Genomic DNA, 26,606 nt, shown 5'->3' with positions numbered 1-26,606 from the left:
AACATAGACAACACAAACATTCAAAACCAAACATTCATACACATCCGACACCCCCCACCCCCGCATCTCAACATACACAAAAACACATTCAAAACCAAACATTCATACACATCCGACAACCCCCCACCCCCGCCTCTCAACATACACAAAAAAACATTCAAAACTAAACATTCATACACATCTGACACCCCCACCCCGCATCTCAACATACACAAAAACACATTCAAAACCAAACATTCATACACATCCGACACCCCCCCACCCCCGCATCTCAACATACACAAAAACACATTCAAAACCAAACATTCATACACATCCGACACCCCACCACCCCCGCATCTCAACATACACAAAAACACATTCAAAACCAAACATTCATACACATCCGACATCCCCCCACCCCCGCAGCTCAACATACACAACACAAACATTCAAAACCAAACATTCATACACATCCGACACCCCCCCAACCCCGCATCTAAACATACATAACACAAACATTCAAATCCAAACATTCATACACATCCGACACCCCCCCACCCCTGCATCTCAACAAACACAACACAAACATTCAAAACCAAACATTCATACACATCCGACACCCCCCACCCCGACATCTCAACATACACAACACAAACATTCAAAACCAAACATTCATACACATCCGACACCCCCCACCCCACATCTCAACATACACAAAAAAACATTCAAAACCAAACATTCATACACATCCAACACCCCCCCACCCCCGCATCTCAACATACACAAAACACATTCAAAACCAAACATTCATACACATTTGACACCCCCCACCCCACATCTCAACATAGACAACACAAACATTCAAAACCAAACATTCATACACATCCGACACCCCCACCCCCGCATCTCAACATACACAAAAACACATTTAAAACCAAACATTCATACACATCCGACAACCCCCCACCCCCGCATCTCAACATACACAAAAAAAACACTCAAAACCAAACATTCATACACATCCGACACCACCCCACCCCTGCATCTCAACATACACAAAACACATTAAAAACCAAACATTCATACACATTTGACACCCCCCACCCCCGCATCTCAACATAGACAACACAAACATTCAAAACCAAACATTCATACACATCCGACACCCCCCACCCCCGCATCTCAACATACACAAAAACACATTCAAAACCAAACATTCATACACATCCGACAACCCCCCAACCCCGCATCTCAACATACACAACACAAACATTCAAAACTAAACATTCATACACATCTGACACCCCCACCCCCGCATCTCAACATACACAAAACACATTAAAAACCAAACATTCATACACATTTGACACCCCCCATCCCTGCATCTCAACATACACAAAGACACATTCAAAACCAAACATTCATACACATCCGACAACCCCCCAACCCCGCATCTCAACATACACAACACAAACATTCAAAACTAAACATTCATACACATCTGACACCCCCTCCCCCGCATCTCAACATACACAAAAACACATTCAAAACCAAACATTCATACACATCCGACACCCCCCCACCCCCGCATCTCAACATACACAAAAACACATTCAAAACCAAACATTCATACACATCCGACACCCCACCACCCCCGCATCTCAACATACACAAAAACACATTCAAAACCAAACATTCATACACATACGACACCCCCCACCCCCGCAGCTCAACATACACAACACAAACATTCAAAACCAAACATTCATACACATCCGACACCCCCTCCCACCCCTGCATCTCAACATACACAACACAAACATTCAAAACCAAACATTCATACACATCCGACACCCCCCACCCCCACATCTCAACATACACAACACAAACATTCAAAACCAAACATTCATACACATCCGACACCCCCCACCCCCACATTTCAACATACACAAAAAAACATTCAAAACCAAACATTCATACACATCTAACACCCCCCCACCCCCGCATCTCAACATACACAAAACACATTCAAAACTAAACATTCATACACATTTGACACCCCCCCACCCCGCATCTCAACATAGACAACACAAACATTCAAAACCAAACATTCATACACATCCGACACCCCCTACCCCGCATCTCAACATACACAAAAACACATTTAAAACCAAACATTCATACACATCCAACAACCCCCCACCCCCGCAACTCAACATACACAAAAAAAACATTCAAAACCAAACATTCATACACATCCGACACCACCCCACCCCTGCATCTCAACATACACAAAACACATTAAAAACCAAACATTCATACACATTTGACAACCCCCACCCCCGCATCTCAACATAGACAACACAAACATTCAAAACCAAACATTCATACACATCCGACACCCCCCACCCCCGCATCTCAACATACACAAAAACACATTCAAAACCAAACATTCATACACATCCGACAACCCCCCACCCCCGCCTCTCAACATACACAAAAAAACATTCAAAACTAAACATTCATACACATCTGACACCCCCACCCCGCATCTCAACATACACAAAAACACATTCAAAACCAAACATTCATACACATCCGACACCCCCCCACCCCCGCATCTCAACATACACAAAAACACATTCAAAACCAAACATTCATACACATCCGACACCCCACCACCCCCGCATCTCAACATACACAAAAACACATTCAAAACCAAACATGCAAACACATCCGACATCCCCCCACCCCCGCAGCTCAACATACACAACACAAACATTCAAAACCAAACATTCATACACATCCGACACCCCCCCAACCCCGCATCTAAACATACATAACACAAACATTCAAATCCAAACATTCATACACATCCGACACCCCCCCACCCCTGCATCTCAACAAACACAACACAAACATTCAAAACCAAACATTCATACACATCCGACACCCCCCACCCCGACATCTCAACATACACAACACAAACATTCAAAACCAAACATTCATACACATCCGACACCCCCCACCCCACATCTCAACATACACAAAAAAACATTCAAAACCAAACATTCATACACATCCAACACCCCCCGACCCCCGCATCTCAACATACACAAAACACATTCAAAACCAAACATTCATACACATTTGACACCCCCCACCCCACATCTCAACATAGACAACACAAACATTCAAAACCAAACATTCATACACATCCGACACCCCCACCCCCGCATCTCAACATACACAAAAACACATTTAAAACCAAACATTCATACACATCCGACAACCCCCCACCCCCGCATCTCAACATACACAAAAAAAACACTCAAAACCAAACATTCATACACATCCGACACCACCCCACCCCTGCATCTCAACATACACAAAACACATTAAAAACCAAACATTCATACACATTTGACACCCCCCACCCCCGCATCTCAACATAGACAACACAAACATTCAAAACCAAACATTCATACACATCCGACACCCCCCACCCCCGCATCTCAACATACACAAAAACACATTCAAAACCAAACATTCATACACATCCGACAACCCCCCAACCCCGCATCTCAACATACACAACACAAACATTCAAAACTAAACATTCATACACATCTGACACCCCCACCCCCGCATCTCAACATACACAAAAACACATTCAAAACCAAACATTCATACACATCCGACACCCTCCCACCCCCGCATCTCAACATACACAAAAACACATTCAAAACCAAACATTCATACACATCCGACACCCCATCACCCCCGCATCTCAACATACACAAAAACACATTCAAAACCAAACATCCATACACATCCGACACCCCCCCACCCCCGCAGCTCAACATACATAACACAAACATTCAAAACCAAACATTCATAAACATCCGACACCCCCCCAGCCCCGCATCTCAACATACACAACACAAACATTCAAAACCAAACATTCATACACATCCGACACCCCCCACCCCCACATCTCAACATACACAACACAAACATTCAAAACCAAACATTCATACACATCCGACACCCCCACCCCCACATCTCAACATACACAAAAAAACATTCAAAACCAAACATTCATACACATCCAACACCCCCCCACCCCCGCATCTCAACATACACAAAACACATTCAAAACCAAACATTCATACACATCCTACACCCCCCCACCCCTGCATCTCAACATACACAAAAACACATTCAAAACCAAACATTCATACACATCCGACACCCCCCCACCCCCGCATCTCAACATACACAAAAACACATTCAAAACCAAACATTCATACACATCCGACACCCCCCCACCCCCACATCTCAACATACACAACACAAACATTCAAAACCAAACATTCATACACATCCGACACCCCCCACCCCCACATCTCAACATACACAACACAAACATTCAAAACCAAACATTCATACACATCCGACACCCTCCCACCCCCACATCTCAACATACACAACACAAACATTCAAAACCAAACATTCATACACATCCGACACCCCCCACCCCGCATCTCAACATACACAACACAAACATTCAAAACCAAACATTCATACACATCCTACACCCCCCCACCCACGCATCTCAACATATACAAAAAAACATTCAAAACCAGACATTCATACACATCCAACAACCCCCCACCCCCGCATCTCATCATACACAAAACACATTCAAAACCAAACATTCATACACATCCGACACCCCCCCACCCCTGCATCTCAACATACACAAAAACACATTCAAAACCAAACATTCACACACATCCAACACCCCCCCGCCCCCACATCTCAACATACAAAACACAAACATTCAAACCAAACATTCATACACATCCGACACCCCCCCACCCCCGCATCTCAACATACACAACACAAACATTCAAAATCAAACATTCATACACATCCGACACCCTTCGACCCCCCATCTCAACATACACAACACAAACATTCAAAACCAAACATTCATACACATCCAACACCCCCCCGCCCCCACATCTCAACATACAAAACACAAACATTCAAACCAAACATTCATACACATCCGACACCCCCCACCCCCGCATCTCAACATATACAAAAAAAACATTCAAAACCAAACATTCATACACATTCGACACCCTCCCACACCCGCATCTCAACATACACAAAAACACATTCAAAACCAAACATTCATAGACATCCGACTCCGACACCCTCCCACCCCCGCATCTCAACATACACAAAAATAACATTCAAAACCAAACATTCATACACATCTGACACCCCCCCACCCCCGCATCTCAACATACACAAAAACACATTCAAAACCAAACATTCATACACATCCGACACCCCCTCACCCCCGCATCTCAACATACACAACACAAACATTCAAAACCAAACATTCATACACATCCGACACCCCCGCACCCCCGCATCTCAACATACACAACACAAACATTCAAAACCAAACATTCATACACATCTGACACCCCCACCCCGCATCTCAACATACACAAAAACACATTCAAGACTAAACATTCATACACATCCGACACCCTCTCACCCCCGTATCTCAACATACACAAAAACACATTCAAAACCAAACATTCATACACATCCGACACCCTCCTACCCCCGCATCTCAAAATACACAAAAACACATTCAAAACCAAACATTCATACACATCCGACTCCGACACCCCCCACCCCTGCATCTCAACATACACAAAAAAAACATTAAAAACCAAACATTCAAACACACCGACACCCCCCCACCCCAACATACACAACACAAACATACAGAGAAACAGCCCCGACACACAAACACAAACAGACCACTTACCAGAGACGTGCTGGAAGGCTGGAAGGCAGGTAAGCTGGAACGCTGGAACGCTGGAACGCTGGTGAGGTAACTGGAATCCTGCAATGGCTGGCGTGGTCCAAGGCTGAAATGCCTTCCGGCATCAAGCCTTATGGACCACGCCAGCCATAGTTCTGGCCCTCCATTGGTGCAGCACACACGCACTACGTGGCTCGTAGGAGCGACGTGGTGCGTGTGTGCTGAGCCAATGAGGGCCCGTGTTTTGTCCGGCCCGGAAGACAACAAAGACTTTCCTAATGGAGGGCGGCCAATGCTGCTTGCGGGCTGCCCTCCATTAGGAACGTCTTTGTGCCTCGCTGGCCGGACAAAAGAGCATGGCGGGCCGCAATTGGCCCGCGGGCCGTATGTTGTGCACCCATGGGTTAGGATGTCGATCGTGTTCTTGTTCCCTCTAGCTTTGTCATTTCTTCTTCTGTGTGGTTGTGTTTGATTTTCAGTGTTTCGTGATTCGTTCGTTGGGTTGGCTCTTTCCTGTGAGTGGATATTTGCGAGGTATGGCGTTAGGTATAGGGATTTTTCTCTTCTGCCAGTGCTAGTTCTGTTTTTGTTCTTGTCGATAGGGGGTGTGTTTTGCACTTGTTGATCTTTGGTGGCATTCGGTTGGTTTTGTTCTCTCTCCTCTTTCTCTTTCTCGTGGTCCAATTCATTTTTGTGGCATTTTGTGTTATTAGGCAGGCGGTCCTCTGTGGGTTTGGTGTCGGAGTGTTTCTCCCCTTTTTTATTTTTCTATTTTTGGGTTGTCGCCGTTGCGTTCCTTGTTAGTTGTTTGTTGTTACTTTTATATGTCCTTTGGGGCTCCTTCAGGGTTGAGGTTGCAGTTGCAGGGGCGATAGCTCATTTTTATGAGCTAGCTCAGTTGGAAATGAACTAGGCTACAATTCTTTGAACATAGATCCGAATATATTGTATATTAGCTGCAATATATCCCATAGGAACCCACTTTTTGTCATATACAGTTAACGGGTTCCCCAGGTTTCCATAGTTTAAGGATACCCAGCCACACATTTGGTGACACTATCCCTATCCTACGTGTAATGGTACCCATGATGTCTCACACGTCGATGACCTCAAATTGTTAAGAAATCAGACGTGACATGCGCTAACCGAATACGTGTTTTTCTTAAAAAAGCACTTGCATGTAATGGAATTGTTCAAGCAGAACTAGAACAGTATTCACCAGTCGACCCATGTTTCATACATATATGCTTCTTCAGGACCATACCAGTGCAGGTACTTAATGAATGAGTCTTAGTTTAATTTTTGCAAACTAAAAAATTAATAATATCGGTCTACCAGTCTACATGGTTGAATAAGTATGTGTTTCAGTGAATATTGTTCTTTATACAATCCAGGTAGTCAGAGTATGGGAAAGGCCATCTGGCAAACTCTACTGTTGTAGAGCAGTTTGGCACAGTTGGGATTAACCAAAATAACAGCAGAAAAAGCCACCAGACCTCAAAAATCTCTTATTGTGTTTAATAGGTGTATACTACCAAATAACGATGAAACAGCAGACATTAGAGGCCTGGAGCATGGGCGGGGATGTTGGCACCTTCTTTGGTGCTTTACTGAAACGAACATTAAATTGAAGAAAAACGACTTTTGAAAATGGTGTTTGTGCTCTGAATCAGATTTTATATGGTTGACAGCACGTTATTCAAGAATGGTCTTGCAGTTTAAACATCAAGTGTGTAAGATAGTCTGCTGTTTCTAATAGTGGTAGTAGTTTCCCCTTCAAAATAAGGTCTGCAGATGGTCTTTGTAGAGAACTTAATGAGGAGGGCCGCACCAGCACCATAATGCAGCTCGCTTTTGCACATTACCTTTATCATAGAGATGAAAGCATCTGTTATACTACACAGACCCGCCCTCATCAGGTTATGAGTAGGGGATGGGGCTCAGGCCCAATAGATATTTGTATGGCTTATATGACTGTATACAAACCCTAGCATCTGAACATGTTTATCCAGTTAACAAGCCGCCATTTTTGAGAGATTGTAAAGGAAGCTATTCAATGGCAATGTGTTGATACATTTAAGGAAAGAAATAACTAGATCTACTGGTTGTCTAATCCTAAAGAAGCAGACTAACGTAAACAATAAATGCCATGGGCAATATGTGACAATATAACTGGCTACCATAAGTACGTGGATAGACCCAACACGTAATGAATGCTCTTCACATCCTCCGTCCAATAACACAAGACTGTTTTCTGCTCATCTGCTGAAATTATAGAGATTGCAATTTCAGAGATAGCCTCATGCACCTTCCTAATGCATGCATGCAGATAAAAGCCTATCGAAAAATCCATGTTGCTTGAGCAGAGTCTAACCATTGACAAGGCCTTTAACATGAAGTTACTAATCCATGTTGATAGCATGTATCTGGTACCCCTGCAGCAGATGAAAACCAAGCAGCATCGCGTATAAAGGATGGACTAACACACAAGAATCTGTTGGCCTTGTAAATTGCAATGCATGCACAGGATTGAATAGGACACGAGGAGGCCATCCTTACCATACTAGTCTTTAAACTTAGTTTACCACTTACTGTTAGCCCAAATGTTAAAAAATTATGAAAGCAAAAACTATTTGAGCGTCCTGAAACATTAGCATACTTGGATCCCTCTGGGATGTTCTGAGAGCCTGCCCTGAGGCGGGGGATGGAGAGACTACCATTGCTTCCTGGAAGGATAAGGGTGAGTTCACCTACAAGCAGCAGGACTTTCAAGATTTCAGTATGCATGCTCATACCTGTGACATCACAGATAATAGCCCCTTGTATGTATTTCTAATCATAGCAACATAAGCATGATGCAAATACGACTGGGGCATTATTTGCAATACAAAGTGCCCAGAAGGTGAGATGCAGGCTACATTACAAAATAATACAAATACAATAAATGTCTTCCATTTATATGAAAGAAATTCAGAATGTTTTTTATTTTAGTTTTAGAAAAAATAAAACATCCTTACAAGTTGTAATATGACTAGTTCATTACATACAAGTCTGCTGAATTTCACAGCCAATTCAAATAAATGGAAGCTCCTGCTAGAAAGTGCCTCATGCCTGTAATGCACGAATGTTAACGGGGACTTGAAATGCTTTTATGAAATATGGGTAAGGCGGTAGGAAAAAGTGCTCCATGGAAAATATAAAACCACAAAAACCAACGTTCATGGCCTGGGTACGCATACATGCTGAGTATACCAAGAGCTAAGTATGTCAAGAGCAGCCATCTTAGATGGAATGAGCGAGTGGGTGGAAGAGGATGCTCAGCCCACGTGTCTATCATGGCTGCCACTGGACGCTCCATCACTGGGATCACTTTTTATGTACATCATCTTCCAGGGTGGACATTCCGTGGAGAAGGACATTTGGCTCACACTTATCCCAAGGATCTTGGAAAGGTGACAAGATAAAAAGTAGATGATTTTGTATAATTTCTCCCCACTAATACACATAGAGGATTACTTGGCTTGAATTGACATGCAGTTCTGCCTTGCTTTGCACATTTTCAGGGAGATTTGGTTTTAAAATTAATCCCTTTCATTGTATAAACACGTCCAAAATGATATAGTGCTCCTTTTATACACAGGGTAGTGTCTTTGCATAACTATATTTACTTACACCAAGTCCTCCAGCCCAAGCTTTTAACTTTCTATGGCCCTCATTACGACCCTGGCGGAGTGGGTTTCCGCCAGCGTTATTCGCGGCGGACCCGTCCGCCCTACTACGAGTTCCCGTAGCGCCATGGAACCTTTCTCCGCCTGGTTTTTCCGGGCGGAGAAATCCATGGCGCTAAGGGACCTCGTTGTTAATTACGCCACCGTACTTTACGGTGGCGTAATTAACGCCTTCCCCACTCCCATTATACCCTATGGGGCAAGAATGGGAATGGGGAAGGGCAAAATGGGGATTGGGGATTTACCGCTCCGCCAAGGTCGGCATGGGGTGGTAAATCCGCCAACCCCCATGGCGCTATCGGCGGCTTTCCGCCGTGCTCCGCGGTGCATTTAGCACCGCGAATTCCGCCAGGGTCGTAATGAGGGCCTATGTCTTGTCAAGGTTGTATGTGATTTTATCGGTGGGAACACTCTGGGATCCATAATTAACTACATTTAAATATCTGTCAAAAAATAAAGAGATATCTTTTATACTGAGTGTAATATCTACATTAAATCAGGATCTATAGTCTCATAGTGCCCTGTAGTGCATCTTTTGAAAATTAGAATACATTTGCATAAAAGATTTTATGGTTGTTGAATGTAATTTCTCTCACCAAACTTACATTCTACATACACTTGACTAACAAATACCTTTTAACAGGAGGCTACTTCACAAACCCCTTTCCCTCTTCTACCCCTCAGGCCCCCGACCCAGCCTCTCCCATTTGCACCATTTATACTAACCTACAATGTGCCCTTTTTGCACCAAAACCATAAAACCTACAATTCAACATTCATGCCTAAAAATAAACATTGTTACCATCTTTGTGTACCAAATTCAACATTTTGTACTCCTTATTGTTTGAGTCAAGTTTTTTGTGGTTGGAAATATCTCTGGCCACCTGTTGGTTACTTACACCCAAAATAAAAACAAAAATACTTCAAATAAACCTGTTTCTTTCCTTCATTATTTGCTAATGCTTTCTTAATCTGGGCCTACCTTTTATTTTTCAATATTCTGTATGGAGACACTTTATTGAAATAAAATGTTAGCAACTTTATCATTTTAGTCCCCGGCCATTTTGGGTATTTTTAATTTGTACTCGTTTAATTTCTGTGCACTTTTTCAGCATCCGATACAGGAATACAGTTATCAGACAAGAAAAGGCTCAGATGAAGCATGCTCTCTCTGAATCGGCACCACCTTGAGGTGTAGGAAAGCCTTTTAAGTACACACCAGTGATTCCTTTTCCATTTAGAGAAAAGGGATTAGTTATCAAAGTAAATGCAGTGGGTCAAGGAGGGCCCCCACCTCACATGATGCTCTGATGCACCCAAAGGGACCTGGTATTGATTGGTCCAAGTCTTGAAGTGTTTAGTCCCAGTGAAAGGGTGCAAACATGAATCTGGGTCTAAATATTTCTCAAGGTGAAAAGGAATGCGGGAGTGGTGAGTGATCTGCCACTAGCAATGCCAACTGTAAAATTGATGCCCCTACTCTTTGGGCAATCTGTCATTGGATGAAGATCAAAGTGTTTGAAACAACGGGACTGTCACACTGGGTGACATCTTGTACTATGACCATGGTTGGACTCACTGGTGCGCTCAGATTAATTTGTTCCATTGCAAGGGGCACTTGCAATCAAACAGGAAGGCGATAATTCAGTCTTAGGGGCTGCACAGTAGGAAAAATATCTTCCAGTTACTTCTTCTTCTTCTTCTTGCCCTTTTTCCCTCCTTTCTTGGTCTTTTTCACTCCGCTGTCCTTCCCCTTCTTCTTCCCTTTACCCTGCTCCGCTTCTTCTTCTCGTTCCTTCAGGGCTTTGGCTCTCTTCTTGCCCAGGGGAGTCTTGGTGTACCATCCCTAAAGAAACGACAACATCTCATACTGGTTATTATGAGCCATGTTATGCCTTTTGGGGGATTTCATAGAGTAATGACACAGGGACCAATCAAATAGTGAGAAGGATGGGGTGAAAGAAAGACCAACTTCCCAGAAGCAGAAACCAGCACTGGATGAGGAGAAAGTGGAGGAGCTTCCATTTCCAAGAGTAGGTCACTGGGAAAACATTATGAAACCCCAGTACATTAATACATGCCTTCCCCTGCCATTCAAAGCAATGAAGTAGGATATGATGGAACACTAAAAGTGTCCCTCACTTTCCAGTGAAGTCACTTGGAATGCATAAGGAGGGAAGGAGCAATCGTTTTGTTACAGGGCAATGGGTGAGGTGGAGAAGGACAGGCCTTCATCTCTGAGGAAAGATGTTAGCAGAGGATGTAGTGGTGAGACAAAGGCCTTTACATCAAGTCCACTAACAGACATCAGAGGATGTTGAGTGGTAGGGGCCTCAGGGAGCCTAAGGAGAAGAAAGACAAATCTTAAACTCTTAGGATAAGGTACTGGGGGAGGGTAAGAAGAGTGGAAGACCTTCTGCTCCCTTGACCGTCATTGAGAGAGAATGATTATTAAATGGACACACGTTCGACACTGGATGTAGAGAATATGAGAAGGGGGACTTACCGTCACCTCAACGAGAGGCACTGGGGAAGTATATTGTGTAGAAGGGCAGCCCGTTATCTGCCATGACCGGCATTTGGAGAATGGGAGAGAGGAGACCTTCACCACCAATGGCATTCTAAGAGAAGGAGAGGAGCAGGAGAGGGATAGGCCAAACACCTCCAGTGACAGGCATCAGAAGATGAGGGTAGGGGCTGGTAGCCATTTGAGGATGATGAGGAGAGGGGCACATCATCACCTCCAGCGACGGGTATTGGGAGTGGAAGAGGGGATGTGGGACAAGTCTTCATGTTCGTATGTATGTATGTATGTATGTATGTATGTATGTATGTATGGGATTTATAAAGCATGCACATAGCTGGGAATTAATGGAGCACTGTACATAGTAGAGGGACCTGAGGGGGTTACAAGTAAGGGTGCAGAGGTAGCAGAGTAGGCGTGGGGAGTATGTCTTAATGTCGTAATGAATGCATGCTGAGCATCACAAAAGCATCTTGGCCTCATGTTGACATTGGAAGAGGTGATGCAATGCTAAGGGGGTGCATGTGTGTCCTGAATTTCCATAAGGAATCATGGTAGCCTCCACCCACTCCCACACTTTAATAAAACACGAGTAGGCCATCTTTGCCATACTAGTCTTTAAAATGATACTAGCCTCCAGGGGGTGAAAGGGAGTAAATGAAGAGGCAAGACACCAGCCTTAACCTCCATCGCCATTCTCAGAGAGCCATACAGTGAGCAATGGACAGTCTGATTAAACAAAGCAACCCCATGCACCCTCAGCCCAGTTCCTCACCTTAAACGCCTCCTCCTCCTCCTTGTACACTGGCTCCAGCCTGGCTAGGAAGGGGATGAACTCACTGGCAGTCAACGGCTTTTTGGCGAGGTGATGGACGCGGCGCTCATTGAGAACGTTCTGTGCCGCCTGAACCAGGTGTCCCGGGGTGTAGCCATCTGTGATCTTGGCCAAACAGCTTATATTCAGGGAGCCGCCGATGGACCCTGCGTGCTGTTGAATGAGGTGTTTCCACAGCACTGCCGCCCACAGAGGAAAAGAGAGGAAGAAAGAGGAAAGAGACAATAAATGTTCTGCTTATGCCAGGTCATGATTCATGCGCCCAGGACAATTGACTGGAAGAAAAAGCTCCCCCTGCACACAGAAATGTCAGAGAATCGTTAATGCACAGGAGAGGTACAGCACAACACAAGGCAGCGTAAGCTTCTTCCAGTCACAGAGAAGGTGCACAGGAAGCGGCAGTGCAGTTTACTCTCAAACACAGTAAAGATTCACCGTCCTTCCTAGAATGTATTTTTTTTATGGTCTAAAATTGTGAATGTTGGAAAATATGTGCACTACTTAATCATAGAAATGCATCACAACTCATCTATCAGTCTCTAATAGCTTGTCTCAAAGTTCATACCATGCAGTCTTTTGTATACAATATTTGAGGTCTTTGAACTTTGTTGAGTTGTTATGCATTTTCATGATTATGCAGTGCACACATTTTCTAACATTCTTGGGCATTTGTAAAAACAGGTGGATTGCAGCTAGGGTCGGTGTTGCACTTTGTACTTCCTATACAAGCTTGTTGCTTTGCCCTTTTCTTCCTACATGCTGAACACATGTGAATGGAAGGTTTTTTATTTGTATTATTTACATAGATATGGTGATATTGCGATGTGCATATATAACAATAAAACATGCAAATTTCGCAGAACTTTGCTGTCCTGTTTGTTTCACTACTGTCTGGACCCTTTTAGTCAAAGAAATGGGCTTGGTTCATTTGGCCGTGGGACACCAGGTTCGCGGTTTCTATCTCAGAGCCCTTCAGCCTTGCTATGGCTGGAGCATCTCACAGAATGTGGATATCACACCTCTTCCTATGCATTGCATGTCTGGCAGCGTGAACATTGCTCAGAGCACATTTTGTAGTATCAGAGCATTGCATATATTAGGTCACGCGTACTAGATATGGGGCTTAGCCTGCATTGAGAGGCTATAGCAACGCCCGTTGCACGCCTCATAGTCCATTGGCACTACTTGCTCAAGAAGGGCACTATTTGCAATGCGTGGGCTTTGCATGCTCTGTGGGGAGAAAGTCAAAAATGTGTCATGGGCGCCCCTCTATGAGAACGAACACAGCAAAAATGGCCTGTTCTTTAGGAAGGTACCCCACTCTAGAGTCCGCAGCCACACTTTAGCTCACTGTACCTTTCACAGATGGGAAATGATCATTTGCATATCAGTCTTTATCCCGCCCACATGGGCAGTCCAGCACCGAAATGCTATGGCAATTCCCTTCTGAACAAGAGTACCAACAGCAACCCCATACACGTGTTTCAGCCTTGAGGTGAAGCTGTGCCTCTCTGAGCACAGTGAACAGAGAGTCCACGTCTGGATGACCCTAGGAAACCTAGGGTGACTAAACCTAGGGCCCTTGAAAAAATCACCCGGGCAAAGCTAGGCTAACGTCTCAAAGTCTCCCTGGAAGTAAATACTAAAAGTCCCATGGCTGGTGGCAACTATCACGGTTCTGGGTGAGCTTCTTAGATCGTGTGTGTGTGTGGACGGCATTCCTCATTGTGGCGTTGCCCCGTAAGGGCTGTGCACGCGGCGACGTGACGTTGCACGTCGCCGCGTGCGGCTTAAATAAACGGGGCGTTCCCGGAAGCGGGAGAGCGACCAGGGAGCCCGAACCTGACGGACATGTGAGTGTGAGCTCTGTTGGGTTGGGGGCTCACGGGCACGCCTGGGGGGCCAAGGACAGACCCCCAACAGTGGCGACGAGTGATGTCGGATGCCCGGGCCCGGCGGTGAAAGGCGTCCGGAATTTTTTCAAACGATCGGAACGTTCACGGACGTTTCGTTTCATGCCGTGGCTGCGGACCGCACACGCGGCTGGCGGCCATTTTGCATACGAGGCCGCAGAATTTCTCGGAGCTCCGGTTCGGACCGAGAAGGTGATCCGGGTCTAATTTTTGGATTTTGTGGTTGCTGAGTGCATGACCTGCACGCCCATACCCAATTTGTGTGTTTTCATCAGATTTTGGGACTGTTACGTCGAGTGTAAGCCAGGATAAGGACTAATATGGTAGGGCCTGCTTAGTCCAGTCCATCCACGTGGCTCAATTTTTGGGACTTCTATACGGCAGTGCTTTGCTGCAAGGTGGCAACAAGGCACTTCCTCGCCCCCTTCATCATCAGGACACTCTTTTTGATCCTCTTCATCATCACGAGGTGGTGGCCGTTTTGGAAGTTCTTCGTGTGTTTGCACCAGGCTGTGTGTGGCACAGGGGTGCATCCTTCCGCATGGTGATGGTGGGAATCTGAGTTGCGGCCCCAGGTCTGGTAGTGGGGTGCCTGTGCGCTCAGTCCCATGTCCGAGAGCGACCAGGACGGTGACACCGCGGATCCTGGGGAAGAATCTCAGGACGAAGGTCAGGCGGCCCAGCCTGCAGCTCTGCAACCGCTGCCACCGGGGAATCAGGGGCCTGCACCACAGGCACCACTAAGGGCACAGCCTGTCGCTCCACAAGGGCCCCCCATTATGGCTCAAGCTAGAGCCCAGGCGGCCCTGCAACCGATACCAGAATTCGATCCTACGGGCCCCCCGTCCAGTCTGGGGCCCCGATGGAAGAGGTGGGTGGCCCGCCTAGACATGTACTTCAGGGCTGCTCGAGTGGATGACAATGACAGCATGGTAGCCACCATGCTGTACTCGGCGGGAGCCGCGGTTCAGGAGATCTTCGAGTCGCTGACTCCGGTGGACCAGACCTATGGTGAGGCGAAAGCGGCTCTCCTCGCACACTTCCTTCCACTTGCCAACGTGGACTTTGAGAGATTCGTGATGCTGTCGGCCAAGCAGAAGGATGATGAGACCCTGGACACGTTTTACGGCCGCCTACGCCGCCTTTCCCAAGGGTGCGCGTGGGGGGACGCGGAGGACATGATACGGACAATGCTGATCCAAGCATGCTCCTCCGGCAAACTGAGGAGACAGGTCCTCAGAGAGCCGGGAATCACTCTGCCCCGTATACTAGAACTGGGTCGATGTCACGAAGTGGCTGAGGCACGGGCAAACAAGATGGAAGCGGGTTCACGCTCGATCAAGGCCGAAGAGGTGTGCGCTGTGTGGCGGGGCGGCAGAGGAACAAGAAGGCCTGGTGGAGCCCCCCGAGACAGGGCAGGAAGATCGGGGGAGTCATGTCAGAAATGTGGCTATGACCTCCCCCACCCCACAGAGTGCCCAGCCGCAGGAAGAACATGTGGCCGATGTGGACTGCCGGATCACTTCTCGAGAGTGTGCAAGTCGGCTCTACCTGTCATGGTACCCAGAGGTCCGGCCCGAATCTGGACTCCGCGCCAAACCCGGCCATCCAATGTGGCCCAGGTGGATCAAGCGGAAGAGGAGGCTCAGGCAGAGGAGGCTGAAGTAGAGGAGGAGGAAAACATCTTCTTCGTCTCAAGCATGGGGATCCTGAAAGGCAAAAGCAGGAGACAGCCAAGGTGCGTGGTGGAGGTGAACCGCTCGCCTGTTCCCGTGCTGGTGGACACAGGGGCATCGGTCAATGTTATGGCGAGGGGACATTATGACGCTCTTGACCCATTACCGAACCTGGCTGTGCCAAGAGCTCGCATCTTCGCCTTCGGTGGACTCGAGCCCATACCGCTGGACGGAGCGTTCGTGGCGAAGGTGGAGCATGAAGGCTCGAAGATCAGAGCCCGGTTCTATGTGACCCCCATAAGCAACAACACCCTGCTGAGCTGTGCGGCTGCGGAGGCACTCGGGATAGTGAGTTTTGCGTACTCAGTATACCTGGAAGATATCAACGATCTACTGGACAAGTACGCAGCCCTGTTCAACGGCATTGGGAGAATGACCGCTGATCCAGTCCGGCTACACATTGACATTGTACAACCAATTGCCCTGAAACACCGGAGAGTTCCTTTTCATCTGAGGGAGCAAGTCGACAAAGAACTGGACAACCTGGTGGCCTTGGACATCATCGAGAAAGTGGAAGGCCCAACACCATGGGTGTCCCCCATTGTCGTGGCCAGGAAACCAAAGCAGCCGGACTCCGTTCGCAGCTGTGTGGATATGAGGCTACCCAACAAGGCCATAAAAAGGGAGCGACACCTGACCCCGACCATCGATGACATAATTGCTGAGGTACAGGGGGCCAGATTCTTCTCCAAACTCGACCTCAGAGCAGGGAACCATCAAGTTGTCCTCCATCCGGAGTCCCGGTACATTACTACATTCACCACCCACCGGGGACTCTACAGGTACAAGAGGTTGAGCTTTGGGGTATCGTCGGCTGCCGAAGTGTTTCAGAACATTATCCGGGGTGCACTTGCTGATCTTGAAGGGGTACTCAACATCAGTGATGACATTTTGGTGTTTGCCAACACGGAGGTGATCCACCTGAAGCGCCTGGCCAAAACCTTCGAGAGACTACAGTCATTGGGCCTCACCCTCCATAGGGACAAGTGCGAATTCCTGCGCCCATCAATAGAATTCTTTGGGTTCGTGTTCAAGGAGGGAGGAGTGTCACCCGACCCGCGGAAGGTTCAGGACATAAAGAGTGCACAGCCCCCGGAATCCGTGTCGGAAGTGAGAAGTTTTCTGGGCATGGTGACCTACTGTGGTCGGTTCATCCAAAACCTGGCCTCGAGGTCTGAGCCGCTCAGAGCTCTTACCAAGAAAGAGACTGCCTGGCACTGGGGTCCACTGGAACAGTCGGCGTTCGAGGACATCAAGAGCGCCCTAACAACGGAAGACACCGTGGCGTTCTTCGACCCGGCGCTACCCTCGGAGATCGTGGTCGACGCCAGTCCGTTTGGCCTGGGGCGGTCCTGACCCAGGTGGACCGGGATGGAAACCTCCGGCCCGTAGCATACGCCAGCAAGGCGCTCTCGGAAACGGAGCAGCGGTACTCCCAGATCGAGAGGGAGGCCCTGGCGGTCTTGTGGGGATGCCAACATTTTCGCCGCTATGTGCTGGGGCGCCCGGTGACTGTGGTGACTGATCATAAACCCCTGCTCCCGATTCTGGCGGGCTTGTCATCAAAGCCCCCGGCCAGAATTGAGAGATGGATGCTCGCATTGCTTGAGTACGGGGTCACGCTGGTATACCGGCCAGGTGCCAACAATGCAGCGGACTTCCTTTCCCGTCATCCCGGAGTGCGTGGGGGAGTGGCGGGAGACACCTGCGCAGAAGAAGCGGATGACCATGACCGGATGGTGGTGGAGGGAGCAACACCAAATGCACTGCCCCTGTCGGAGCTGGAGGCTGCGGCGGCCGAGGATGGGTGCTTCCAGATACTGAAGCAGTCGATGCAGAGCGGTTCCTGGAAGCTCGTCTTGGAAGCTCTCGCAGGGCGGACCCATGAGGCGAAGACCGCCCTTGAACAGCTGTGGAAGGTGAAAGATGAGCTGTCTTTCTCGGAGTCGGGGCTCCTGCTCCGGGGGGATCGCATAGTGGTCCCCCACTCCAAAGTGGGTGAGGTGATCGCTTTGGCCCATCACGGACATCAGGGTGCTGCCAAGACGAAGGCGAGGCTGCGGATGAAGGTCTGGTTCCCGGAGCTGGAGAAAAGGGTCGATGACTTTGTGGCAGCCTGTGTATGGTGCCAGGCAGCCTCCCCGGTGCAGAGGGAACCGGCTTTCGAAGCAATGCCTCGAGGGACCAGGCCCTGGGAGGTCGTGCATGCGGACTTTGGGTCCACGTCCGTGGGCACCCATTTTCTGGCCATAGTCGATGAGTACTCCCGGTACCCCGAAGTGGAGTTTGTGGAATCGGTGGCATTCGAGCATGTGATAGTCGGCGTGGAAAAGATCTTTGCAACCCACGGATTTCCCCTGACGCTGTGCTCGGACAATGGGTCGCCATTTCAAAGCGAATGCTTCTCAGAGTTCCTGGCCAGCTGTGGAGTTCAACATCGAAAGATATCTCCGGTGTGGCCTCGGGCCAACGGCGATGCAGAAAGACTGATGCGAACACTAAACAAGACATTTCGGATTGCGCAAGGACAAGGCCAGCCCCTCCAACGGGCATTGTATCAATTCCTGAGTGTATCGCACCACCCCACATGCCTCCACTGGTGTCGCCCCGGCGGAAGTGCTGTTCCGGCGATGCCCCCGGGGTCTACTGCCGGAGGTACAGGAGAGAGAACCCGGGATTATCAACGACCAGCAGGTTGAGGCCGACCGACTGGCCAGGATCAGCCAAGAGAACGTGCGCCGGGGCCTGCGGCCCCAGCGGCTGGAACCCGGGGATGAGGTGCTCATCCGGAACCGCTATCCTCACGGGAAGTTGTCCCTACCTTATGAACCAGCGCCCCTGGATGTGGTCGCCGTGAAGGGGTCAATGGTGACGGCCTCCGATGGGCGAACGGCTGTCACCCGTAACGTCAGCTTCTTCAAGAAGCTGGGGGACTCGAGAACTGAACCCCCTCTGGACCCTTGTGTCGCCGAGATCCCTGAGGAAGATGGGCCCCCTCTCGGTGTCCCGGCCTCTCCGTGTCGGGAGGCTACTGTTGATGGACTGCCGGTGCCGGAGGTGAGCGGGAGGTACCCCCAGAGGACTGGGCGAGGGAAACCCGCTTACCTCAGTGAGTATGTGTTGGGACAGTTGGAGAGTCGTCCGGGGTGAGGGTGGCTGACATTAAAGGGGCCTGGGTCCAGGATGGGCAAGTTGTTTGTTGTGTGATATGTTGTGTTTCACTAATAACGTAATTGTGTGTCCTCCTGAAAAAGGAGGAGTGTGGCGTTGCCCCGTAAGGGCTGCGCACGCGGCGACGTGACGTTGCACGTCGCCGCGTGCGGCTTAAATAAACGGGGCGTTCCCGGAAGCGGGAGAGCGACCGGGGAGCCCGAACCTGACGGACGTGTGAGTGTGAGCTCTGTTGGGTTGGGGGCTCACGGGCACGCCTGGGGGGCCAAGGACAGACCCCCAACACTCATGGACCTGCATCATTTCATGAGGCGGCCGTGGTGGTGCTGCAGATTTCTCCTCGACCATGGGCATTGTGATGATTGCTGCAAATGGGCAACACTTCGACCTTGGTCTCCACAACATGACCATGAGAAGAAGATGCTTACAAACGAAAGGCATAAGACAAGCCTTCCATGTTTCCTCATAGGACTGTACAAAACACAGCAAACAAGCAGGTGATGGCCCACTCTGGTTCACCCACTTACGGGGGCAATACAACTAATACTAAATGGAACCGTATATTGGTCTTATGGGGCAAGAGGACATACCAAGGTCAGTCGTTTAGTGTGAGTGTGTGTGTTGTTTTTATTTAAATCTATCATGGAGTAAAGACCTGATTTGTTTGTTGGCCTCTAGGTGGTCTCTTCTGACTGTGGGTAGCCCACAGAGTCGCAAGAGGAGCGCACACTGCTGCACTGAAGATGCAACTCGCATATAACATATTTCATATAATGCCTGCTGATAAGGGCCACAACTGTACACCAACATTGCCAAGGAAACTGGAATGTATGCACCAGCCTGAATTAATAGCATATGCAGTTGTCTTGGTGCACGTGGGAACATTGCCCCACTGCTCCCGACACTGCGTTTGAGTTTATTTATTTGTTGAGCGCGCCCAGCCCGGAGGCATCTGGGCGCCATGAGTGACCTGTGGGTTCGTGACCTGTGGGCATCATTTATATGACTGCTGAGGACGTGGTTTTATGATTGGTATCAACACCACTTTACACGTGTAGGCCTATTTTAGCAAATCAACTTCATAATTCATTTCATATTGTAAGTTTGTTTCAGTGGAAAACCAGACATTTCCGATGTACTCTGTAGCTACTTCAACCTCATCAACACTCTTTACATCACGTGAAGTAATAGTTCTTAGAGGTACTACAGAATGCAATATATGGGGCAATGTGACATTGATGTACAATCAGTGGTACTCCAACTCTGACAATCCTGTGCACTCTTTCTCCCTGCAGAAAAAAAGCCATTCGTACATGCCACTGAGTCATACTTCGTAAAGACTTGCATACCATGTAATCCGATGAAGAATGTTTCAATTGCATGCTTGCATTGGAAAAGATGAATATCAGAACAAATTGGACAATTTAAATATAGTATTGCAAATGAATGAACGGGTTCATTCCTACGGGACAGACGCCAGGCATTGTGTCTGTCCAATAACCCTCATTCTATAAAATTACACATTCCAACGCCCCCTCATTGACAGGGGGCTTTTGCTGCCTGTAAATGATCTATTCCAATTCATCCACTTGTGCGCTTGTTTAAGTGAATGCTGTGCCGCAAGTTTATGGCTGATTAATCAGCTGCTCTTCAATAATATAACAGCCAATACATAAGAGGCACATGGGTAACCACACATCTTTGTTTTGCTCGAAGAAGCATGTTTAACTGCCTTGGTTTGTTCTTTGTAGAAAAATCAGCACAGCTCTCAACAATGTGTTGGTTGTCCAGCACGCGTACATCAGGGGTAAAGAAAAAGCAGGGGTCATGCTCAAGTGTGCCTAGGGATGTTGATATTGATATTGATAATTTATTTTTATCGCGCTCATACGCAAGTGTTTCAGAGCGCGACGAGGCAAGGGAGGGGAACAAGGGAGAACAAAACAACGATTTTACTAGGCTCAGTGATGTTGAGAACGCGCAAGTGCATGGGAGAGGGAAAGGGGAAATGTCCATGGGAATGGGAGAAGTGGAAAGTGCTGAGCAAGGAATACAGATACATAATAAATAAATAATAAAAAAACAACAAACAGTGGTAGTGCAGCCAGGAAGTGGCAAGTGCTAGGTATGAGGCAACAGACAGGGTGTGTCTTGTAAGTGCAGAAAAAGGGGGGGGGCTGTATGGTTACAGATACAGACCCCGGTGCAAGGGATTGCCAGGAGGCAGTGCGGGGGGTGGCAGGGTGAGTAGGTACCTGGGCCCGGAAGTCAGAGGGTAGACCAGGTGCACGGTGCCGAGAGAGAGCAGATCAGCAGGGGAGAGTAGGAGCGAAGGGAGAAGCAAAGAGGAAGGTCTTGAGGTTCAGTAATAGTAAGTGTGTACAATAATAATAGTGTGGATTAATTATATGTTTCACTTAGATTTCTTTTGAAGGTATGACACCAACAAAATTGGAAATGTGTAATATTGTTGACTTTGACCAATGAATTTTGAAGATTTTGTTAAGTGTATCATCTCGCTCAAAATTCCTCAAAACGATGTCACAGCAATTCGGATTAATCAAGTATTACCTATTTTTGGGAGGAAGGGATTTTGTGGGAGACAGCACGGAGTTGAGTGGCATTTACTGTGCATGGGCCGCAGAGTTTTTAGGAAAGTGAAGACGGACCCAACCAACTGTCACAAACAGCACAAAACAGCTCCAGTCAAGGCTTAGGGTCATTGGCATGAGTTGGAGCTGATGGGGCCAATTACAAAAATGTTCTACCTCAGCAGCAAACCATCAAAGTTGTGCCGCCACACACACACACTTCTTGAGCAATGCAAAGGCCGTGCGTGGCACATTCCACTTGCCTAAGCGCGAGGCGTAGTCCGGCCTGGGGATCAGGATCACCTTCTTGTAGATCTTGCAGAATGACTTGATGTCGGCATCAAATGGCCGCTCTGTGGTCCCCACAATCAGGACTCGGTCCTCGGCCTTCAGCAGCTTCAGGATCTTCGGGAGATTCTTCTTCAGGCGCTTTGGGTCCAGCTTGAAGAAAGGACAGGGGCGGTCAGACCCTCAGAGGCTCTAGGCGTATAACATTCAGCCAAATACTTCACACGAGTCAAAAGTTATTAGACATTCATTTTTGGGATTTCCTATAGAGCTCTGACTATGAGTGTCATGCAATGCTAATCTCCTGAATGCTAACAAACCTACCACACTCCTTACACTCTTTTGTCATGATTTGGGATATGCTACAGAATTTGATCAATGTTATGAAATATTCGACATGAAATGTGATTCTTTATTCATGTCTGAAATTTTTTTAATAGGGTTTTTTTTTCAATAAGGATGCAATAAGAGAAGCCTATAACAAGAAAGAAGACCTAGGTTCATAAGATGTGTTTCACATATGCAACTAGCAGAATAGCATAATGAATATCAGCTATGCACTATGTTTTATCTTAAACATATTCCAATAATACAAAGAGCAGACACCATTTCAGGGATATTACATCTATCCATAGCATCTGAAAATTGGTCTTGAAACATTTCTTGATTATATAACAGGACTCTCTCACACACACACACGCACGCACGCACACACACACACACACACGGCAGGACAACCCTACAAACCGCTATTTTTCTTCCTGCCAAGCCATTACATAAAGTCGAAAGAACATATACGAAACAGGCTTGGTCTTTCCCCTTTCAGTAATGCCCTGGCAGTCCTTTCTTTATGTTGCTGTAGTCACCCCAAACGGGACGCGTATGCCCAGACATGGGTCCTGTGCATGCTGGGCCTGGAGAAGAAGCTACACCTCACTGATAACTCCCAACGAGGCTGAAACATGTCTGGGGCCAATGTTGGGTCTCTACAGACCAACTCCAAATCTCTCTCTACAGAAAAACTGCAAGTCTCACAATTACCCACCACAGTGTTTGAATCAAAGCTATTCTGCAGAAAGTGACTTGACCCCTGAGATTCTCTGACATTTCCATCCCACCTTCTGAACATCCCATATAGTCCAATAGGGCATTAGACCACAGATCACCCCTTTGCCACAACCATTCACAATCTGGGTCTTGCTTAACCCAGACACTAATAATGCCAAGTTAACGCAGCTCAATGTGAGAAGAACCTTCCCTCAGTTCCCAAAGAATAATGGCTGAGGACAGGAGATTTCAGGAGAGCTTCTCACCGGCTTCTCTTGCTTCGGTACTTTCTTGTAGAAGGTTTTCTCGGCATCGCCAATCCACACCACAGACGGCTGCAGTTGTCGAGCGACCTGGGAAAGACATAAATAACACATTCAAGCTTTTGCGGTGTGTCCCTAACCGCGGCATAGCCCCAGGAGCCGCTGCACCTCCCCACCAAAGCACTGTCAAAATGCAAAACTAGGGCCTGAGCAGAGGGATGAGGAACCCAGATCTTTTATCAGCAGGGATGATGAGAGGCCTGGGCTCCCTTATAAGGCACCTCGATTCGTGAAAAGGGTCTGCCCTGACAGATCTGAAGGTTAGAGCGGGACATGGAGGACACTTGGCATCACTTCCGGTCGTGAGGCAGGAACAGGAAGTGGTGGAATAGGGAAAGGCACTTGAGTGCAGGTCAGAATAGAGCTCCATTGGTAGGCGCCAGCTCATTCCTAAGTAAAGGAACTATGAAAATAGCATGCAGTTTCAAGGAAAGTAGATTCCGAACGTGTTCTTTCTCTACCAATACTCCTACACTACAGGGCCCAGTAAAAGACTCTGACCAAACTAGTGGACTTTTAATCAACACATATCAGGGGAAATTTGGCCAAGAAAGATTTGTTGGGACTGTGGCAACAACAATGGGGCCCTTGGACTACGGGGGGAACACCTCACTGTGTGAGTGAGTAAGTGAGTGAATTCATCTATAAGGCTGAACTGGCCAGATGCACTCTGAGGTACCTCACAGCAATGCCCCCTGACAATCTATCCAGAATGTCAACATGTCAGGGTTCAAGCTGTAGTATCAGACTTCCTATAGTCTCATCTCCCTTCTGAGTACTTCTGGGGCAGAGGATGATCTTGGCATATCACCAGTATAGTATATGTTCAATGCCAGCCAGTATAGCATAGCACTGGCTGTTCCATGCATGGCTGGCCCACCACAAAACTGCATGGAGGAACTGCCTCCACAGCATGGCTGGACACATGTATTGGTGTCCTGTGTAGCAAGCCGTGTACTATGTTGGTGGTTTCTCATGGCTGAACTCCCTCTGCACCACTGCGGCACACATACATGGCTGACCTCTCACCGCAGCACTGGCGAATAGACGGAGGGCCACAGCCCCCTGCAACATTGACGGATGCGTGCATGGCTCACCGGCCCACACAACACTGTGGGGCATGTGCTGGTCTCTCTGAGCACTGTGTTCGGTACCCCACAACACTCCTCCGCTATGCATGAATGAATGAAAGGGAGTCTGGACGTTACCACCACAGCACTTTGTCACATTTAGCAGAGAAAATTTGTTTAAGGATTTCTTAAAGCTTGATTGCAGCTCCCTTTCCATCACCCTATTGGATGTTTGTTCAGTATCTATGGCGCAGGGGCAGAGATGCCGCGCTTACCAAATGTAGCCTGTCTAAATGTTGCACTTCCACCTTAACCTGGCCTGTAGGATCTTTTGGGGTTCTAGCACCAAACAGAATTTAATCAGGTATGCAAATGTGTAAGACACTCTCCTGTAGACCAGTGTAGTAATCTCTGATGTCTCTGAGGGATGTATGTCTTTACTTTGCCTGCATTCACTTCGACCATACATTCACTTAGTCACATTTACTTCTCCATACCTCTACTTCTCCTGACTTTCAGTCCTCCTAGCATTCTCTTTTTCATTATTGAGGAGACACCCTATACCCCCTTCTTTATAAACACATATTCTGTCCCCCTGGTATCCCTTGATGCCAACTTTAACCCTTAGCTAACCTTAACCACACGGATTGCCAACTTCACATTGTGAAGATGCAGACGAAGTAAAGGCGCAAAGAGGTCAATAAATGACAAAGTAAATGTCTGGTGAAGTGAAGGGAGACTCAATAATTGCAGTGGAAGGAATCTAGGAAAAGTACAGGGGGACACCCGTCTCTGCGCTTGGAGATCAGTCTTCAAGTCACCATTCTGATCTTGTGTATCTTGAAGCTGATTGGCCAGTTTCTTGAGCTGGTTTCAATATCAGTTATTGCTATCCCCATTGCATTGATTATACACTCAGAGGGATAAGGCAGGTTATATATGCCAACCTCTGAATCCAATGTAGGACGACTCACTTAAATTTAGCCCCTGCATGTGCTTTTAAAGAAAGACCTTCATCGATTGAAACCCCCCCTGCTCCCCCGCTCTCTTGACTTTGGCATTCAGTGTGATGGGTCTAGCAAAGAAGTGGAGTGGAGGTCCTTAATTTTGGTTTTATGGGTGTTATCTGCTAGGTCAAAATATAACGTCCTTCTTTTCAGTGAACTCAGCTCTCCTACATCATAATTGATTAGTGAAGGCCCTTAACAAGGGTGTCATAATGGCTTGTGTATTGCACAGTTTCATTAGCATGGGGCGGACACTGCAGGCCAATGGAAGACGAGAGCACAGATTGGATAGTACGATAAAGCAAAAGAAAAAGGGTGATTTCCCAGACTGGCAATATACTGGGATTTTTTCAAACTGGGATTTTACTGGAATTTTCTAACACTATACTGGAACCCGGTAAACTGGACTGTAAAGCTGTGAATATACTGGTATTGTACAAACTGGGAATACACTGGGATTTCTTGCTGTTCTTGCGATTCTCTTTTCTTCCCCACCTCACACCCCCTTTCACCTCTTCTTTTCATCTTCCTGGG

The 26,606-nt window shown here is 47.5% G+C and overlaps 1 protein-coding gene across 1 annotated transcript in view; it reads right to left on the bottom strand.

Moving 5' to 3' along the window:
- Positions 1 to 10,620: 10,620 nt before the first annotated feature.
- Positions 10,621 to 26,606, bottom strand: part of IQCA1 (IQ motif containing with AAA domain 1) — a 1,010,495-nt gene continuing 994,509 nt past the window's right edge. Inside the window, exons 16-19 of the mRNA XM_069615989.1 lie at positions 23,939 to 24,025; positions 22,601 to 22,778; positions 12,867 to 13,105; positions 10,621 to 11,413 (exon numbers count right to left, since the gene is read on the bottom strand). Coding sequence (XP_069472090.1) covers positions 11,252 to 11,413; positions 12,867 to 13,105; positions 22,601 to 22,778; positions 23,939 to 24,025 — 666 coding nt within the window. The 3' untranslated portion in view covers positions 10,621 to 11,251. The remainder of the gene's footprint in view (positions 11,414 to 12,866; positions 13,106 to 22,600; positions 22,779 to 23,938; positions 24,026 to 26,606) is intronic.

The sequence above is a fragment of the Ambystoma mexicanum genome, chromosome 9 (assembly GCF_040938575.1).
Source record: "Ambystoma mexicanum isolate Mex_15411 chromosome 9, UKY_AmexF1_1, whole genome shotgun sequence".
NCBI lineage: Eukaryota > Metazoa > Chordata > Amphibia > Caudata > Ambystomatidae > Ambystoma > Ambystoma mexicanum.
This window is presented reverse-complemented; position numbering and strand designations above follow the sequence as displayed.